The sequence below is a fragment of the Neodiprion lecontei genome, chromosome 7 (assembly GCF_021901455.1).
Source record: "Neodiprion lecontei isolate iyNeoLeco1 chromosome 7, iyNeoLeco1.1, whole genome shotgun sequence".
Taxonomy (NCBI): domain Eukaryota; kingdom Metazoa; phylum Arthropoda; class Insecta; order Hymenoptera; family Diprionidae; genus Neodiprion; species Neodiprion lecontei.
In genome coordinates, this window is record NC_060266.1 from 768539 (window position 1) to 788412 (window position 19874).

The following is a 19874-nucleotide window of genomic DNA, read 5'->3' on the forward strand; positions in this document are numbered from 1 at the left end:
TATATTATGCACGATTCGTTCCCGCAATGTACGAATGCACGCGTTACGAGTCAGGGGCAGAAGAGAAGAAGGGAAAGAATAAGATCGCAATTTGCGAAGACACACTTTATTTTTCGACATTCGGTACGCTACGTGACTTATTTATTGGGCTTGTTCGTATTCGCTGTATAATTACAAGATTGACATTGGACAGGACTTTTCGTCGCAAACCGAATTTTCATCTACGCATTTAAGTATAAAATACACCGATAATTTACAACATTTCCACGTAAGTATAATATGCTGAATAACCGGCAATGCAACCAGACGGGTGACTTTTTGTTTTTATCCTGTTCCGTTTCACTCCAGTGCCATTGGGTATAAAACCGGAATTTTAATGCCATTCAGTGTTGTAGTTATAAACACATTCGATCTGATAATCAAACATCACGGTAAATGATTTTTAAAAGTATTGCAAGTGGCGGCGAAAATATACCTGCCACTCATTGATAACGTCCAATCGTACCTGGCACGTGTTAAAAACGTCGGAGGTGCAGGGCGCATGTATAAATTAATTATTATCGAAAAATCACGCCGAGGCTGACGACGTACATGTTTTTGTTTTTAATTGTGTTTAATTATCATTTTTGTTATTTATTAATTTTTGCCCCGCCCGTGTCGTGAAGCAGTCGCGGTACGTGTGTGAAATAAGTTGACCCAGTTCCTAAACGAGTCCGATGCTGTTTGCTGCGTAGCCGCAGCGCCGATAGTAGCAACGCGTCACGCGTATTCCGCCTACTCCTCCTGTGTCCTCGTAACGTCTCTCGTATAATCGTGAGTGAATTATGCGCGGACGGCGGTAACTTAGTTTTCTCCACATTTTTACGGCGAGAAAATACCACCTCGCCACCCTCGGCATCCTGTTGCAGTCGCGCGTATCGTATCGCATCGCCGCATGAGCCGAAAGAATTATATGTCACACATCACGCTCGCCTTCGTCGCGGGGTCGTTGACTCATTTGGCGAGACGACATGAGAAAATCTACTATCGGCTGACTGATTCGGTGTTAGTATTTATATCTATAGTGGTATGATGATACAATTTACACGTACGTGCATCGGTGGTCTCTTATTGTCAGCGGCGTTGCACTGTTTGAAAAGAGTATCTTTTTAAAACTTCCCGATACTCTCTAGTGGCGGCATCTCTCGTCTGCTCCTCGCGGCGTTTCGTACGTTTAAACTTATACCTCCTACCCAATCATAATGCCGGAATCTGCACTATGCCCAACTATCGATGCGAGATCATTTCCGCCGCGTCGCGGTTCCTCGTCAGCTTACACCTACGGGAAACAATTTTACCCCTTCATCCTCTCAAGATAGCGAAAATACACGCGTAATGTAATAAAGGACGGCAGCCGAATACTGAAAACTTATCTTGCAGCACCGAAATCACATTTAATCCACGCAGTTACAGAACGGTGATTGAAGCCTATCATCGTATTACACACAAATTGTGAAACGCATGATCGTGTACTAAAGTTCACGCCACCGTGCGAGAGCGATCAGATTACATTAGATTAGATCGCGAGGCGATACAGTGTGTTGTTTGTTATACTTATTAACCATTTAATCGAAAATTGATTGCCCACCTAATTGTGCATATCGGTGTAACCGGGGGAATAAAAATGTTATATCATATAGACGTACACGAGCGGCGAAGATTTTACCGTTCACTGCATTTTACCGTGAAATTTTTTCGCTATTCAAACTAGGATAGCTGTAGACGATTTATTGATAAATAATCGGTGCACGTTAAATACGTGACGTGATGTCGGAGTTGGACGAATAAGCCAAGAATGAAGGTCGGGTAATGAGAAGGAGAGGAGCATCGCTGATATACTTTATAAATCGGTATACCTAATTGATTGATGCCGCACTGCACTGCAAGCGTTCGTACTTGATCGTCGCTACGTTAATTCGGGTCAATTTCGTCTCGTTTAAAGTTCGCTGTGCCGCTCGTCGTGCGGCTCGCAAAATATTACACCGCGAATTGCGGACACACGATGTAGTCATGTACGGTACGACTAGTACCTATTGACACGGCGGAGGTCATAAGTCCGCGGTATGCCGAGCCTGCGACGTTTTACGATCGGGACAAGCAGCTTCGTCTGTGCTGATCTCATTGGACTTGTGCCAAAATTAATAAACCGCCTTTACCGCGCGCCACTGCTCCAGACGTGAGGCAACAATTTTACAAAAAAATGAAAAAACAAAAAAAAAAAATGAACTGGTTGTTAACTTGAAGCGGTCCTCTTTTTCTTACGCGGGAAGAAATATTGCCATGAAATTCACTCCGCGGCAAAGAAAGAAAGGTTATCGATGCATAGGGAGCAAGAGAGAGAACAGAACTAAAAGTGTGATCACGGGCGGCGAAGTAAGTATAATTTATTTGTGTCAATTCAGAACCCGTTGGTCTAACAAAATGCTTGGTTGATTTCAACTGAATTTTGTTTGATGAACAGATCTACAATTGATAGAAATGAATGTATAAGTACTTCGCCGCTCGTCACCGAACATTTAGTTGATTCAATGACTTTTTTCTCGCAGTCTACACGCTTGATATGCGCAATTACAGTTTATCATCCCGCGCCACGTGTATTTCATTGAGACTTATTTGGTCTAGTCTTCTTCCGCCAATGAATGTAAAAAAATGTGTGTGTCAGCTCCGACGCACGACTGGAGTTTACTCCTTACGAACGATAATTATGATATATATCGAATAGAAAAAGAGGGTAAATGAACACATTTTCCAAAATGATAAGAGAAACAAACATATATCTGTAATTATTCGGATTATTTATATTACACTTGATTTTCACTCCTCATATAATTTCCATACCGGGCCCTATAACTCAAATCGTTTCTTAAGGAGTAAACTCCAAAAATGTACAAATCCTACCACGCTACCTGATCTGAAATTCCTCCATGTGTGTGCGTTTTTTTTTTTTTTTTTCTTATCTAATCACGTACGTTGCAATTGTATACCTGTAATTAAACTCAGCGCTGTTTCGTTGTAAAACAAGTTCTGTTCCAATTCCTTCATATTGTACATACAAGGCACATCTCACAATTTCCATCGAAAGATTAAAAATTAATTTTGTAATTGCTTTGTTGTGTAGATAATGTTCTTTTTCTCGACTTCCTCTTTTATCATAGATAATTAAAAAGTAGAAGCCTCTGCGGCCATTTTTTTCCTTCTCTCTCATTCCGAGACTCGCGTCTCATAATTGAGTTTTCTAATCGCCAGTCTTACGATTCGCGGTGAGAGAGGAGAGGGTTTATAAATACAATTTTGATCAAGACTCTCGACAGCGTTATCTATCGGCTAACGGCTATCGAAGTTGGAAAAGATAGCGGCGCGACTAGGCAACCGCCGTTTTGCCACCCGCCCCTTGAGCATACCCAGGTCATCGAGTGGGTACGTTTTCGAATTCAGATTTAGTTATCGTTAGACGACCGACGGGTAGAAGAGGTACTTGTATCTCCGAGTGTCAGTGAATCTGGACAAACAGCCGGGGTGACGGTGGTGATATTATTTTATCACATATACCTATGTAATACGAGAAGGAAAGAAAACTGAGAAGAATTTTGTCGCAGAAGAAGAAGCAAATTATTGCGCATTTGAAGGCGTCGCAAAAACGATAATAATAGCAACAATAGTAGTAGTAGCAGTAGGAGTAACAATAATAATAATAATAATAATAATAATAACAACAACAACAATAATAAAAAAAATTTTTTAAATCGCGCTTACGAAACTATGCAGAAACCGACATCGCCAGGCCATCTTTTGTGGCGCTAATTAAACGATGTTTATTCCCTTTTTTTAAACGATTTACACGTTATACCTCCTCATATAGACATTAGTTAGCTTTGTAAGTCGGGGTAAGAAACCCCACTGGATCTGACTAGTAAGACTGAGGCGGTGTCGGTATATATAAATAATTTAAATAATATATACGGCGATTCTTCCGTAATATTATATGCGCGAAGAAAATTTGAAATTATAATAGAGACGACGACGACGACGACGTCGGTAGAACGAAGCAGGGAGAAGCTGTTGCGTAATCGCGTTGATCAGCCTCTCCGCATTGCGAAAGAATATCGAAAGAAGGCAACAATTAGCGCAATGAACTGGAGATCGGTAATGTCGTCGAACGCGGGGGAGGCGATCGGCAGATCGGTCGTCTATCCCTCCTGCAGTCCGACGATACAGCATCGAGACTCCGAATGCGCCATGAACGTGAATTATTCGCAAGGAGTTGGACACTGCGGTCTGAAGCAGACTCTCGACGTCGAGGATTTGGGACGTTACTTCGAAGGTGACTATAACAGGAGCAACGAGAGGATCAGATACACCTGCGGCAGCGAGAAGAGACATTCGGTCGCCAACGCGGGGATTTCCGGGCACGCGAAGATCGCTGGTCCTTCGGAGTTACGGATGTGGGCCGAAATGAGGAACGGCTTAGGGGGCTCCGAGAACGACGGCTTCTTATCGACGAACGAGATCAAAATGGCGACGGCCAGCCTCGAGCCACGAGGAGAAAACGCGGACTTCCCTCGCGGCTCAACGAAATGGAACCGTCCGCCGTCTCGGACCCGCTTCGATCAGCCCGTCTCGTGGTTCGAGCTGCAGCCGAACCTAAATCCCGAGATAAAGACACCGTTTCCCGAGTTTAATGCGAGAAGTGACAACTTCTGCACCGAGTATCAGTGGCTCCGGTGCCCGGCCACCCAGTGTCCGATGCTTCTCGCCGACGGGTACGAGGGCTTCGGACGCTCCGGCGAGCCGCCGACGTACCCCTGCCTGCAGGACCCCTTCAACGAATCGGGATTCTATTACGGGGAAAATACCTCCCACCTCACCCTGGCTGATTGTGAATACAGCCAACGATACGACGAGGATTCACTGTAAGTTCCGTACTGCGAGACGAGACGTTTCGCGGATAGCAAATTTTTATCTATAATTCACCGACCGCCTCGAGGGCTTTCGTTATCGTGCTTTGTAATTTCTAAGGACGGGGAAGGGGAGAGCCGATACGCTTGTCTCACCGAATCGAAACCGAAGACGACCGAGTGGCTCCTTCGTAGCTCTTATCTCCAACAGTAAACTCTCGGGTAAAATGGTTCAAGATCGCCGTCTTTGTGTTGTTGCAGCGTTCCAAGGGTCTCGTCGATACATCGAGGTTTCGTTGTTATTTCTACACCGAAACTGTTGTGTATTAGGTGTTATTCTACTATCGCATTTTGTTTATAGTCATTATTGTTGGCGAATACGCCGTTTCCCCTCGCCTCATACATACATTGTTTATTATACATATATACGGATGACGCATCGCAAGCGCCTGTCTTTTCATTTCTCTTCCAAATTAGTCCAGTTTTTACCGCGGCATTAGTTACGCGGTTCGACCAAATCCGTAGTTACGACGGCAAAAATTGTCGTCAAAATCCGTCTTGACTGTACGATAGTTTCTTATAATGCGGTTCGCACGGGGCAGGTCCGCAACCAAATCAACCAGAGGAAAAAGACACAATTCTATTCACCCAGACGATCAAATTTCCCCCTGTATGTAATGTATTGTGGACAAAATTATTCGTGTCATGCTAGCTGCGTTACGGTGCGGAATTCGATCGGCTCGTGACGCACGATCATTATAAATTTGGATCGTCGAGACCGTCTTAACGCGTTTTTCCACTAATGGCAAATTTGTCTGAAACAAAAATAACAATATTATGACAGTAATGCTTCTTTTTCCTTCACAGCCGTTTTACGTTATTCGTCTTATCGTTTATTATCGCGTCTCTGCGAGGCAGCATAGAAATCTGGGCGCGGTAGCCGTTGGACTGGTTATATAAGGCAGACTTCGGTGTTTCCGTACAGGGAATAGAAATAATTAGCTCGTACATTATGACTGCGCAAGCAGCGCAAGGAAAAAAATAACTACCGGAAGAGGAAGTCTACGAATATGGGTTCAGGCTGTTGAAAAATGCAGCTACCTTACACTTGGCGTATATGTACTGAAACTTGGTCAAAGTATACAAGGCGGTGAGTGCGACGATTTGCAAGGATAATAGAATATAAATAACTTGGCGTAATCAGTTCAACTGACAGGATCTTGCGGTGTTTTCTTATCTGGGTCGCGTTATATGCCAAAGTCTGGTCGAGTGTGACGAGCAATAAAACAACGTTCGCGTATAAGATAGATCCGTGGATAAGCTAAGAATCGATACGCGATAATAATGTCTTAAAACGGAGCTACGACAACCTTCGGTTCGATTCGGGTCCCCATTAAATGCGGTATTGACTATACACAATACCCATTAGGTATACGACAATCGCAGTAGCAAATTATTATAAACTGCTGGGTTATAAGAAATAATCAGTGCTCGGCGATATGACTCATATCGTTGTACATGCATGTGTGCAGTAGGTATACAAACTTGGCAACATACCCACGGAACGTATCTTGAAGCGTTCCCCGAAACTGTGCAACACGCAGTAATTAATCCTTACATGTGCGTATGAGTAATGTTGCGTCATGCTGAATATGGTGAATGACATGCTTTTTCGATTCAAAGAGATTTTATTTATCTAACGCGAGCACGTTTCACGCGTTTTTCCATGCGAGTTTTCCGTACACAATGTACCCATTTCCATGGCGGTCGAGTGAGTAAGCGAATGCGCACGCGCGGACTAAAATTGAAAATACCACTTTTAAGTCCTAGGACTTGGAGTGCGAGTGAGAGTCGAGTTGCGAATTCGTTACAATGGCAACCGCTTGTACGTGTGCGCCTGTATATTATCCTATCTCGTGTACGGATCTAATTATTATCCCTACTATTATACACCCTGTGCAGAGATAAATAAGCGGTATTTTGAATATCAGAGGCCGGGACTTGAATAATGATCTAATACACCTTATACGCAACTCGAAACCCTGGTCACGATGCTCAGTGACCTCTGACCCAGAATCGGCCTTACTTTGGTCTGATTTGCCGCTTCTCTGCGCCGCTATCCGCTATCCGAGTGTCCACTCTGATAATTGAAAGCAAGAGACAGGGGCAGCAGCGACGCGTGATTGCAGTCGATTTGATCGACGTACCTGAACCGGAAGAGACAGAGAGGGACTAAATCAAGTTTTATTATCAGCCGGTGCGCGTGATTTCTCACTGTTTGGAAAATATACCGGTCTCGCGTCCGACTAAATTTGAAAATTCAAGCTAATCTCACTACGGTCTAAATTACTTGACCTCTGTCGAATTATAATTTTCTTTCATAGTCTGAGCTAAATTTGTTGCCTGTATGCAACTTTCGTACCGATATAAGTATAGTGTAACTCTGCATAGGTATAATTCACCGTATCTAAGTGCCTGTTGAAAGACTTGGTATTTTTCTTTCAATTCCAGAAGCAATGAAAAACGGAAGGAGAAATCTCGGGACGCCGCACGATGTCGGCGAAGCAAAGAAACAAACATATTTACCGCATTGGCGAATGCACTTCCGGTGCCGATCGAGCAGGCTGCCCACCTCGACAAGGCCAGCGTGATGCGGCTCGCCATCGCTTACCTCAAAGTTCGAACGGTCATTGATGCCAGTGAGTATAAATAAGAAACGATACCCACGTATGATTGACGTATCTGTGACGTATTGACGTTGATTTGATATTTTCGCTGCATTTTTTATTATACATGTATGACATTCTGATGAAACTATTGCAAAATTCTACCCACCAGTACCGGACACGTCTCCAACGTCGGAAACATCCGTAGAGACGGACGCGGCGTTCCTGAAAGCACTCGACGGATTTATGTTCGTCCTATCCAGCGACGGCGATATGATCTACCTGTCCGAAAACGTCAGCGATTACCTCGGAGTTTCACAGGTATAATAATCGTAATCATACGTAGTCGCAAAAACCGGCGATGGTAATGTCAAGAAAAAAACACGATGAACCCCGGCATTGTACTTTTAATTCGTCGTCAATTAAAAATTTTCACATGGGTTTTATTCGATAATAAAAAAACTGAATCTACGGTCGCACAGCAATGTCATTATTCGTATTATAAATATACGATGAATTGATTTTGGGAAAGTTGTAATAATAATTTCGGCTGCGCCTCGGAGTTGATAAAGATAATTGTATCTTAATGAAATTGCCAACGTCTTCTCGTTCTCTTTCAGATGGACATGATGGGTCAGAACGTCTACGACTACAGCCATCCGTGCGATCACGAGGAGCTTCGCGAATGCTTGTCGATGAAGCCCTCCGGGGTTAACGACGCGAAACAAATGTGCAATCTGTTCCTCAGACTGAAGTGCACTCTGACCACCAAAGGGAGGAAAGTCAACCTGAAGAGTGCCTCGTACAAGGTATGCGTTATCGCCTTGGTCCTAACGCAATGATAATTAATACATATATCTTGTACGAAACAACATTGAACGTTGACTTTTGTATTTCGAATGCAACCTATTTACGGAAGAAATTTTCGAGCAGGTGATACACTGCACGGGTCACGTCGTGGCGACGCCTCGGGACCTTTCGACACCTCAGAATCAGCTCGATGAGAATGGCGACAGCGTCGATTCCTTTGAAGGGGCTCACGTGAAGATCGAGAAGCAGGAAAAGGAGAGCAGCTCCGGCTGCCTCGTTGTCGTCGGCTGTCCGATTCCCCATCCGAGCAACATCGAGGTGCCCCTCGGCCGGCACACCTTCTTATCGAAGCACAGCCTGAACATGAAGTTCACCTATGCCGACGAGAAGTGAGTACGCGCCTCTGTTGGACGCCAGGGCGAAGCTCCGTTCGGATCTATATCCCTCTGTAATTCATCGATATTACCTTGCAGATTGGCCGAGTATCTCGGCTGGGATATCAGCGAGCTCGTTGGCCAGTCGGTTTTTGACTTTCATCACGCCCTCGACAATCCTCTACTCGACAAATCGTTCAAGTCGCGTGAGTATTTTTTAACCAATGGACTATCCTGTCTCTCTTTGTGTCGTTCATCGGTAGTTTTTTATTTCATTCTATTCATTTTCAATTCAATCGATCAATCAATCAATCAGTCAATCAATCGATCAAAAGATCCATCTATCTCTCATATTCTGCGCGATCACATATTACATTAATAAACCGAAACTTTTTTCTTCTCCTTTCTTTTATAGAACACTTTTCTTGTTATAGTTTTCGAACGCCCCCGCTCGGTTCAAAGAACTCGTAAAAATTTAATAGAAAAATGAAATTTGAATCGCGATGTGAGATATTCTTATATAAAAACACGTGACCGTGTTTCGCGCCGTAAAAAACCGTTGAGTCGGAAAAAGAGCGCGGGAACAGAAAATATGTCGAAAACATCTCGCGCCTGGTGTATAATGTTTAGTAAGAACAATAAAAGTACCGAAGGATGCCATCGGAAGATCCTCGTCGGTGGTCAGATATAACTGGCAAATTGCCGAGCGACGCAATAATCGCGGCTCTGCGCGCACGTTTATTCGTAAAACTCGGGATAACCAACACCTTGGGACGTTTCAGAACGTGTTGTCGTATTTGTTCGATCGATTCGTTTCGATTCTCGTTATTAATTGCTCTTTATTTAATCATGGATTGTTGTTGCAAAGATACTTATGTAATTCAGACTCTGAGACGTAGCCGAGTCATGCGTGCCATAAATTTACCTACCGAGCGACACACGCGATGTTTCAACCTTACTTTATTATACGCATCCCTTCGTCAGAGACGGTTAATTGAAATTGGTGATTCTCGTTTATATATCACAGCAGGGCGAAAGTCGTCGCGGTGACGGGAGTCTTCGGTTAAAAATAGTCGAATTTTTGGCAACCGTTGGTTCGATGACATTGTGTGTTGTCTCGTGTTGTTATGTGTTGTGTTACGTTGTTACCCAGATTCCCTTTCCTCTGCCACCCTTCAGCCTTGGTCAAGCCAATTTTAGCTGTACTTTGTTGACATCCGTTGCGTCATTTCGTACGAATCTTCTCTCCGTCTGTTTTCACGCGTGTTTCTCATTCTCGCGTTTAATAAAGTTCCTTACGTTTCTGCTTTCTTCTATTGAACACATGATGGCTCCAAATATCACATTCCAGTTGCGTATTTATAACTACGGCACAATCGTTAATCGTTAATGACACGACATACCGGGGTGTTGGTGCGATTTCGTTACGAATCTCGAGAGTCTGCTGCCGTCTACTAATATTACGCTCACAAGTGCGAGCAGCTGGATATTTTTTTTTAACGTACAACAATGCGCACGAGAGATAATCAAAGGACAAGGTGTGGTGATATCGAATAAACCTTCGTTTCGCAAATTGAAGACCGGGGTTTATTTCATTGTTGTTTATCCTCCCCCCCTCGTTTTGTTAGTAGCTATTACACACGACTTGCGCGGAAGTAAAACCTTTTCATTCGGATCCGTCCGTGAACTTTTCTTTTTCCCTCTTATGTCCCTTAACCCCTTGTGCGACGTTCTGCTATCTTAATCCTTTCCTCATCCCTGCACAGGGGGCATTTTTTTGCTGCGATTTATCGTCGAAATAATCCTTCTTTACTACTAGAAGCCTAGCCTCTGGTCTTACCTCGCTGCTTTTGAAGTGTATGAGGAACGAGAAAAGGATAAAAGCAGGATCCGAACAATCAAACATGTTCAGTTAATTTGAACAGTGTACACGGTAAAAAGTCTGTGAGAGCGAACAACGATGATAACGGTAATTGATTAATTACGATGAAAATAAAAACATCGAATACGTCAAATTATAGGCTTCCTGTTATACGTAAATAGTGAAGTCTGTTTTCAACTTGATCCCTTCCTGCAGATCGATAACATCGCTCATTCCGCGGGTTCTGTCCCCAGCAGTTCTTTATCTCCCTCGCAGTCCCTCTACTCATCCCTCGGATGACGTCACGTTAAATTTTCGCTCGTCCGTCCGCGGTCGTGAAATCCGCGAGGAGAGAATCCCGCGGGAAGCATGGACACTCGGCCCTCATCATCTTCTTTACTGCGTGGCCCGGCTTCACCCCGAGCGAATCTCTCGTTTTCGCCGGCCCCAAGCCCAAGTAACAAAAGTGCGTAAAATCGAACCCCTCGACCTTGGACGCGCCGTCTCTCTTTCTCTCTAGTTTCACCAGCTGCGCGAAATTGGCTCGATTAAGTGGGACCACTGCCTCGACGACTGCCCGCCCTCTTTTATTACTAGGTACCTATCCGCAGTTTCTATTCTCCTCTCTCTGTCGCAGATTCGAATCACGGTCAGCTCAAACGTATTTAGTCTCACCTTAGGAATTTTTCACATGCATAGCAGATTGTAACTTGAAAATCAAATGGGTCACATGATACGCGAACGTTGCGGATGCATGAATTGCCGACTCTATTTCTCTCCCTCTGGCTTGGAAGTGAGAGAAAATTTTCATCTCCGGAAGGTATCTGAAAAATTGAGTTTTGATTTCCGCGCGGGATGTCCCAAAAGGTCAGCATGGGATTCCGAGCGAGGAATCAAGATTTCATCTCTCCCTCCGTTCTATATCTTCCGCTTTTTCTCCCCAAAGTGTCTGCGGTGGCGATGAGGTCGAGTAATGAAATTCACTTTGCGTGTATGTATATACACGTATAAACCGCGTGTAACAGCAGCGAAGCTCAAGATTTGTTAGAAGGCGAAGGAAAAACGATAAAAAAAACCTTGCATGCTTTTTTTCCTGCGAATCTGTATCTACGTATCCACGCACACACACACACAATAGGTATATCTATATATATATATATATATATATATAAATATATACACGAGACGGGTTTAACGCCCTCGAAAGCTGCCGGAGCTATGTCGCATGATCCGATTGTACGTATGGGGGTGGGTGGGTGGGTATTAAAATAAAGAGAGTAGAAGAAAAAAAAACAGTGCGAAGAGGGAAAGAAACCGCGAGATAAAACGGAAATCGCGTCGCGGCGCCATCTGAAGAATAGGTAGGTCCGTGTACCGTCGTAAAAAATTTCTCATCTCGCGAACGACCGCGCCTGAGAGATCTTTGCAGTGATCGACAGAGAAACAAACCAGCCGACCAACCGCGCAGGCTGACTGGATTATTCTAATTTTACGCGTCTGTATACAAGGGTCGATATGCTCATAAAAAAAAAACGAAAAAATTATTTATTTTCAAAACCTCTTGATCTATTTCAAGATGAATAAAAAAAATTAGGAAATAAACTGCGAAACGAAATCCACAACGTGATTTATTATGGCGGAGTGATAAAAAAAAGCAACGTCTTCTTACTTTTCAAAATTGCGCAATATGTAGTGCAGTATGCACAGATTTATGTGTATATCTAGATATACCTATGTACTCGTATAATCGTGAATGATTATATGTAAGAAAGAAAAAAAAAGGGGAATGAAAAAAAATGTAAACCGGATACCGTAGAAATTCATGCCTGGAGAGCTTGTCGCTATTTTCAAGGGTCTATAAGGGGGCGGAGCCACGGTGAGATTTCCTGGTTGTTTATTCGACATTTCGGGTCGTGAAACTGAGTCGAATAATAAAAATGTATAAAAACAACAACTTAAGGAAAGGTGTCATCGTGACAAATCCAGAAGCGAGCGATTTGCAGGTGTGAAATGGTGAAATGGATCGATTGACGCGATTATTGGCTTCGTTGGGATTGACTTGGCGAAATTTCGGCGAGAGTATAAAATATCAGCGTCGTTACGTTTGCATACCGTATTCCACGTGAACCTATAGATTTCTCATTAATTATTTCTCTCCGTTTCCAGTGTTCAGCAAAGGACAGTGCGAAACTGCGGCCTATCGCTTCCTGGGTAAAAAGGGAGGCTACGCCTGGGTCGTGACGCAAGCAACCCTGATCCACTGCGCCAAACAGCACAAGCCGCTCTCCGTAGTCTGCGTGAATTACATCCTAAGGTAAGAGACGACGACAAACAATTTCTCTGCATGTTTACGCCCGTGATGCAATCGCTGTGCCAATTTCAACGCCGATTTGCGTGCCTCGACGGTTCTCCGCTGGGGAATCCACCCTTCCCTGACATGATCAAATTTCGATCGAACATCGTTGTTCGGTGTTTTTTCCCAAAAAACGGTCGTTGAACCTCGTAAGTTTTATTCCCCAACATGTTATCAGGGATCCCGAGGCACGTGCGATTATCGATCCCGGGCTTTCATCGCATGATACTTGTTATTGCTGAGTCTGTTTTTCGGGGCTTGTTTCTTTCTCTGTTACTTTCGATTTTGTTTCTTTCTGTGTTTCAAAGATAATAGCTTAAGAATCTTCTCGACGACGCTTTGAAGGAGCTGCAGTTCCCTCCCTTTGCCAACTCCCGCTTCTCAATCTTCGGAATTCACGAAATATCTCAATGGTAGATTTTTACAACGCATAGTATACGAAAATAATTGATTTTTCCTTAAAATCTGACGAAGGGATTCGAATTTGTTTGAGTTCATGTCATTTTCTCGCGTTTGTTCCCGTTTATCTCGTTCTCGAGTCAAATTTTGCCGGCTAAGAATCCCGCACCTCTTCAAATATACCGATAGTTCGGCTTTTTACCTTCTCGCTTTTTTTTCTCTTCGATCATATCCTTCGGAGTGATAAATCTTTACAGCTTCTCTCTCTTTTTCCGTCGGTCACGCAAGGGTTAAAAACACACGGTATTCTTGATTTTGGTCAGAAAGATCCAAGTCCGTCCACGTATTGTAGATAGACTGAAACAACCGGTTCGGTTCTCCCCATTTTTCCCCGCGCAGTTTTCTTCCCGAAAGGTAGGTGGCAATTATATGTTTGGATTTATTACCACAGCACTATTCTATGTGGTATCGTGTGACGAAAGAGGATTGTTCAGTGTTTTGGAAATTTTCGTTACCATATGCACATGTATGCATAAAACGCGCACGCGTATTATATGTATGAAATATAGTACGCAGGCACATGTGTATTACGAAATCTGAAAAAATCTTTCGACGACAGTCAACGCGACTGTTCGTATCTACATAATTACATACGGTAAGAGAGCATACACTTATACCTTTATCCTAGTCTATATGTATATATACGACATTCACGCTATACCTATGCGCATTATACCTGTACATTTTTATTACTGTTCTGTACTACGCGCCCCCCCCCCCCCCCCCCCCCTGATACTTTGGTATCACTCAACGAAACAAATTGTATCATGGGACACGAGCTGCGCATGTATACATTGTACGGCTGCGTAACACGTAACTGTGAGATAGTTATTAATCTACCCGGTTTACATTTTTATTATACAAGGTACCTCACAAAAATGTATGTACAAAGCGTCCGGTGACTTACAATTAACGATGACGACGGTATAATAAATACGCGCAGCAAGCCTCCACATGATATTCCAAACAGTTTATCCGTACGCATTGGAAATCATCTTTTCACGCCTTTCTGCGGCAAGGCCGGGTAGAGTTTTGCGAGTTCGCAGGTCTAAAAAGGCGTTGCATACGGAATATGAATTGGTTGCCCCGTTTGCCGTTCCTCTTTCATTTGTTGAACGTGTTATTTATTTATTTTTTTTTTTCAATTTTACGACCCTCCGACCGGTCCTGCATGTATAAATTCGCAACGCGTATGTAACCTGCTCGTTTAATGATCCTAATTACCACGCGCTATGCTACCTGCCTTGTGTCCTCTTTTCGTTTTACGAGTACCTCAACGGTCGACTCTGTAATACAGGTGTATACCTACTTATGTACAATACGCGAGGTGTGCGAACTTTCGCGAAAGGCAACGCAGAAACCGAACCTGCGGCCACGAAACATTTCTGTTGCACGTATTACGATACACAATGGATAACAAATTGCCCCGATCCAGAACTTCGTGATCGATCGAAGCGAGGTGTAACAACTTTATACGAGAAGGTGAAATAATTGGAAAATGGAAAAGAGAAACCGTTGCTGTGTGCCGGCCGAAAGTTGATATAATAATGAATTCTGTACGTGTGTGAGGATAATAGTCGTAACTGAACCGATAATGAATAAGAAAGGAGAGAGAGAGGGAGAGGGAAAAAAACGTCGAGGTGTCTTGCGGTGAATTTTGACAGGTTCCGATGCCTCTTTTAATTCCGTCCTCTCGGTTGCAAATAAGGCTTCGCATTAAGTTTTAAATACTTGTCACCTGCCTCGTCTATATAACTATGCTGATTACTCTATCTGATTAGAATTTTAATACACATACTTTCAGGTGCGCCGGCATCTAGGACTCGGTGTACAAATGTGAAAGAACTTTCGGGTTGACTCGAGCAAAAGTCGACGAGTAAAAATTCGTTACTCCCCCGGAGATGAAAGAGAAATGATGCATCCCGTACATTCGTAACGTCGTAACTCACAAATCGGCGAAATATTTTTGCGTCAAATGACGACACCGGCGTAACGTGGACCTTGCTCAAGGATCTCGATCCGTTGCGTCATGCCGGCAGAGGTGTGCGCCTGCCTCTCGACCAATCGGGCACGAGGATTTACGTTATATAGTCAATGCCCGCCGACGGACTAGCTGCAGTTCAAATTCCGGTGTCGCCAAGGTACGCGTGAGGCCTCAGCTGTGACATATCGCATACCAGGATTAATTGTCGTACATGCAAGCCGAGTACCTGTATTCCTTATCTGCTCGCATCAACGTCTCATTTTAATACGCGGTACGCACGTGCCTCCGCATCAAACGAACGCCACGTTAGCCCGCGCCGGGCGTTGAATCCGTCTTCGTTATTATCGTAATTCTGGGAAGGAACGGAACGCGGATTTAATCATATAACAAATCACCGACTGAATTTAATTCGCAATCTCGACGTAAGTTATTTCCAGCATTTCTCTCATTCTTGTTCTAATCTTAACGCTGTGCTATGTTACGGTCTGTGGGTACGTATGACAATTTAACGAACGAATGATGAACGGACGAGTGAACGACATATCTCGTCGTTGGAGTCTTCGTGCAAGCCAGAGGCGTATCTTGGATGAATGTTTCCGCGTGGCGAGAAGTCGTCCAAAGTTGATTGAAGTCATTTTACGTACGTGCCTGAGAAACCGTCGTGACGTATCGTTGAAGCGACGCGCGATGATTCGTGTGCGCTGGCTTCCGCGTAGAGTTTTCCTTTTTCTTCTCATTCAACCGACGATGAGGCAGCTTGGCTTTCCAAAGCGAGGTGTGCCCGCCCTACCCTATCGGATAACGGTCGGCTGGCTCCTCGGTGCGTTGTGTGAAAATGAATCGGGGGTGGAATACAGGGTAGAAGGAGTGAGGAATGCCGCGGACGTTGGAAAAGGCCGAGAGAAAAAGGGTGCAGGGATAAATATATATTTGGGACGAGGAAAGATTTCGTTAGAGCTGGGATGAGGGGGGGGGGGGGGGAGGGGGGGGGCGATAAATTCTACTTTAGACGAGGGCGTCACGAGGTGAAAAAATTAATACAGCCGGCGAGGATGGCGACGATTCCGAGGTACAGGAGTCACGGTACCGAAATGTCAGCTCGTAAATCCTCCAATAATCGGAAGACGGTGGAAAAAACAAGAACTGTTCCTCGCCAATAGCTTTGATAGTTCTATTTCTTATAATACCCTACTCCCTGTTATAGGTAGGTACAGAAGTTTTTCTCTTGCAAAGGAGATCTTGCCGCGCGACGGAGAAACTTGGCGAATCCTCGTCGACTCTATGCTCTATCCTCCCGGTATCGATCCTGCTACCTCCGGTTATACGATCTTCCTCCCGGTTCCCGCGCGTTCTTGCCTTCAAAGCTCCTAAATGTGCCCGAATTTATTCACCATAAAAGCGGAAGCCGCCCATAGGGAGAGGGAGAGAGATAATGGTTTTTTTTTCTTTCTTCTTTATCGTTTAGAACCCAGTCTCGGAGTTGAGACGAATAAGAAGATGGATACAGTAACGGGATAGTTGTCTCCGAAAGTTGTTTGTACCGCCGCCCTGCAGGGGTTTCTCAAATCGTCCTTGGGCGAGATCCTTGAACTCGTAAAACTCCGCGTCCACCTTTCCACCCCCGCCGCAGTGTCTTCGCTAGATGAAATGCCTCCCCCCCCCCATCCCCCTTCCCTCATTGCGTTTCTCTCCTTTTCCCCCGACCGCGTCGCAAGACGGCGTTAGCCTCAAGGATCTCAACCACCCCTTTCTCGCAATCTCAAAATCAGCCTCTATCCGACCGGCAGTTTCCTTCGGATCTTCCCTTCCTCATGCGCCGAGTCCAAGATACGCCAGACGCGTTTTAACTTTCCGTTATCCCGGGCTACTCCGGGAAGTTAGTCCGCAAGAAGTTGCAAAGCACACTACCGATCTTCCTGGCCTAAATAACTTCCCCCCCCCCTCCCCCCCTCTTCCTCGCGTCACCCTCTGCCCTGGTTTCCCTCTCTCTTTTTCTCCCTCTCTCGGTCGCAGCTTCCCCTCCACGACTCCGCCCCACCTCGATGTTTTTCCCCTTGACCCCGCCGCGCATCCCGGAGAGTTCCGTTCGTTCGTTCGCGACTACGGAACCACTCTCCCTCTCAGTCAGGGGGCACGGCTACTCCGGTTCGAACACACCTCGCACTGCACCGGATCACTCTTCGCCACGTCTCTCCGACGACACCACCTCGATATTCCCTTTGCCGGAAACGAAACAAGAAACTTAAAGAGGAGAAGGAAAAAGGCCTAGATTCGCGGTCTCGGCCTCTATAACTCGTCTATCTCACACTGACTCTGTTTTTTCATATTCAGCTCTTGCATTCTTATTGCCCTGTTGTTCACTTATTTATTATCGCTACCGTCTACGCTTTACATATATACATAAACTCCTAATGTCGCTGTGTTGATGATGCAGTCTTCATATCAATATGGTTCTTGAAAGTGTTTTTTTCCTTTCCTCTCTCTCTTTCTCTCTCTCTTTCTCTTTTTTTTTTCCATCTTCCGACACTTCTCCGTCGAAGTGAATTCGGCCTTTGGTTACCCGAATGAATGTAGTCTTGTTTGTTATCACGCTTGTTTGTTGAGACGAGCAGAAGGGAGTTACGTAGAAAAGCCGAGACGTACGTAGTGTCAAATGCAGGGACGAATTACACTCGCTACTGTTTCACAATCCCTGCCCTCATGTTATGACATACATATGTGACGTGCGTGCGTGTGTAATAGAAATTGGCATAAAAATCGGTGCGTACGGGGTTGTGAACATTTTCAAAACTAAAGCAACGTACAACTTGTCGTCAAAGAGAATGAAAACGATGAAATGCCGAACCTGTACCCTATCATAAATATTTATGACATAATATCGTAATGCAAAGGTGTGAGGAAGGAAATTTTGAGATCGCCGGCAAGAAATCCAACGCCATGCGAGGGTGCGAATCGAAGGTGATCGAAGTTCGCGGAGAAGAAAAAAGTTAGTATATGGCACTCTTGTATGAAATGATGGGAAAGAAAGTGTTTCGCTTATAATCGTAAGTTTTTTACAAGTTTCTTCTTTATCTCGTAAAATTTTCGGCATTCCCAAAGAGCGGTGAAACGAGCTGTTTGTTTTTCCGTCGTGGTATCGCGGTGACTCGACGTACTCCTCGTGAAACTGACCGCCCTTCGTTCCTTGAACTCCCCTTGACTATTTCCGTCCTCCACTGTTTTCCCAGCATTATCTACCATCCCTCGCTATTCGTCTCGGCTTCATTCATCCATCGGATTGTCAGAGTGCACAGCTGTGTTGTAAGTATACCGCAACGTACCTACCTACATTCGCAATCGATATCAATTCTGTGACATCTCGTTTGCGCGTAAGGATACCCCGACATTTTACCTACACGCGTATAATAATACATGCTTAAAATTCAACCTATCAGTCCTTACGCATATAGCGTGAAATTTAATTACATCCCTGGACTCGGGGTTTAACCATAAACTCTTGGGAATGATAACGCAATTGAAAATACGAGATCACTCGCTATTTTCACTCAAAAGTAGGTGATAGAGGTATGTTTCGATTCAATCTGTAACTCGAGACGAAGGGTGTGATCCGAGTCATGCCACGGCGTTATTACACGCTGATTCACCCTTGTGAAGAAGGGTGCGCAACACGCCATAACTCTAATTAACGATTGACGCTGATCCACCGTATAAACGACAACACCGACTAAGATTATCGGAAAATTTGGAGTAGGTAATCGCATGTTGCACGGGTGATCTTCATCATCGATTTCCCGCTTTATCCCTTGTTTTTGTCGCGATCGATTACCCGCCCGAAAAGACACGTCTCTTGCCCACTCGCGATAGCTATTTCTACGTAAGACGGAAGTGCGCGCTAGGCGAAAATGAAAATGAAAATGAAATTGAAATTGAAAATGAAATTGAAAATAAAATCCCGCCCCTGCTCACAATCAGCATCGATACGTGACACTTGGGTGCCTATAAGAAATTCCCCTCCCGAACTGATCGTTGGCGTAGGTTAGTGTTTCTCTTGCGTACCGTAGTCCGTATAATGTATACAATATACGTGTATGCGCGTGTATACATTCGTTTCCGGGAGAAAACCCCTCTCTAGGCATTTTCCTAATATATCCCAGGGCGTATATATTCCTATACGTATCGTACGCGCGTTCACATATAGGTGTGTATATACATGTGTGTGTGTGTATATATATATACACATATACGCGTACGAGTACCTACATCCGACCCAAGATGATCTCTCATTAATCACGCCCGCAGTGCGGCTCTCTCTCTCTCTCTCTCTTTCGGGTCTTTATCCCTCATTCAGCTTTCTTGGTGCTTCGAACTTCGGAGAATTTGAATTCGCGCCTCTTAACGATCCCCGCGTCAATGTCTCTTCAGCGGTTCGATCG

At 44.4% G+C, this 19874-nt stretch overlaps 1 protein-coding gene across 5 annotated transcripts in view; it reads left to right on the plus strand.

Annotated features, from left to right (window-relative positions):
* Nucleotides 1-19874, plus strand: part of LOC107223437 (hypoxia-inducible factor 1-alpha) — a 56307-nt gene that overhangs the window by 5489 nt on the left and 30944 nt on the right. Inside the window, exons 1-7 of one of the 5 annotated variants that reach the window (XM_046745159.1) lie at nt 3758-4949; nt 7446-7633; nt 7773-7921; nt 8221-8409; nt 8534-8799; nt 8884-8990; nt 12812-12959. In XM_046745159.1, coding sequence (XP_046601115.1) covers nt 4168-4949; nt 7446-7633; nt 7773-7921; nt 8221-8409; nt 8534-8799; nt 8884-8990; nt 12812-12959 — 1829 coding nt within the window. In that variant the 5' untranslated portion in view covers nt 3758-4167. Of the gene's footprint in view, nt 1-3757; nt 4950-6010; nt 6085-7445; nt 7634-7772; nt 7922-8220; nt 8410-8533; nt 8800-8883; nt 8991-12811; nt 12960-19874 lie in introns of those variants that run through there. The other 4 variants (XM_046745160.1, XM_015663116.2, XM_046745162.1 and 1 more) reach the window with 4 other exon arrangements.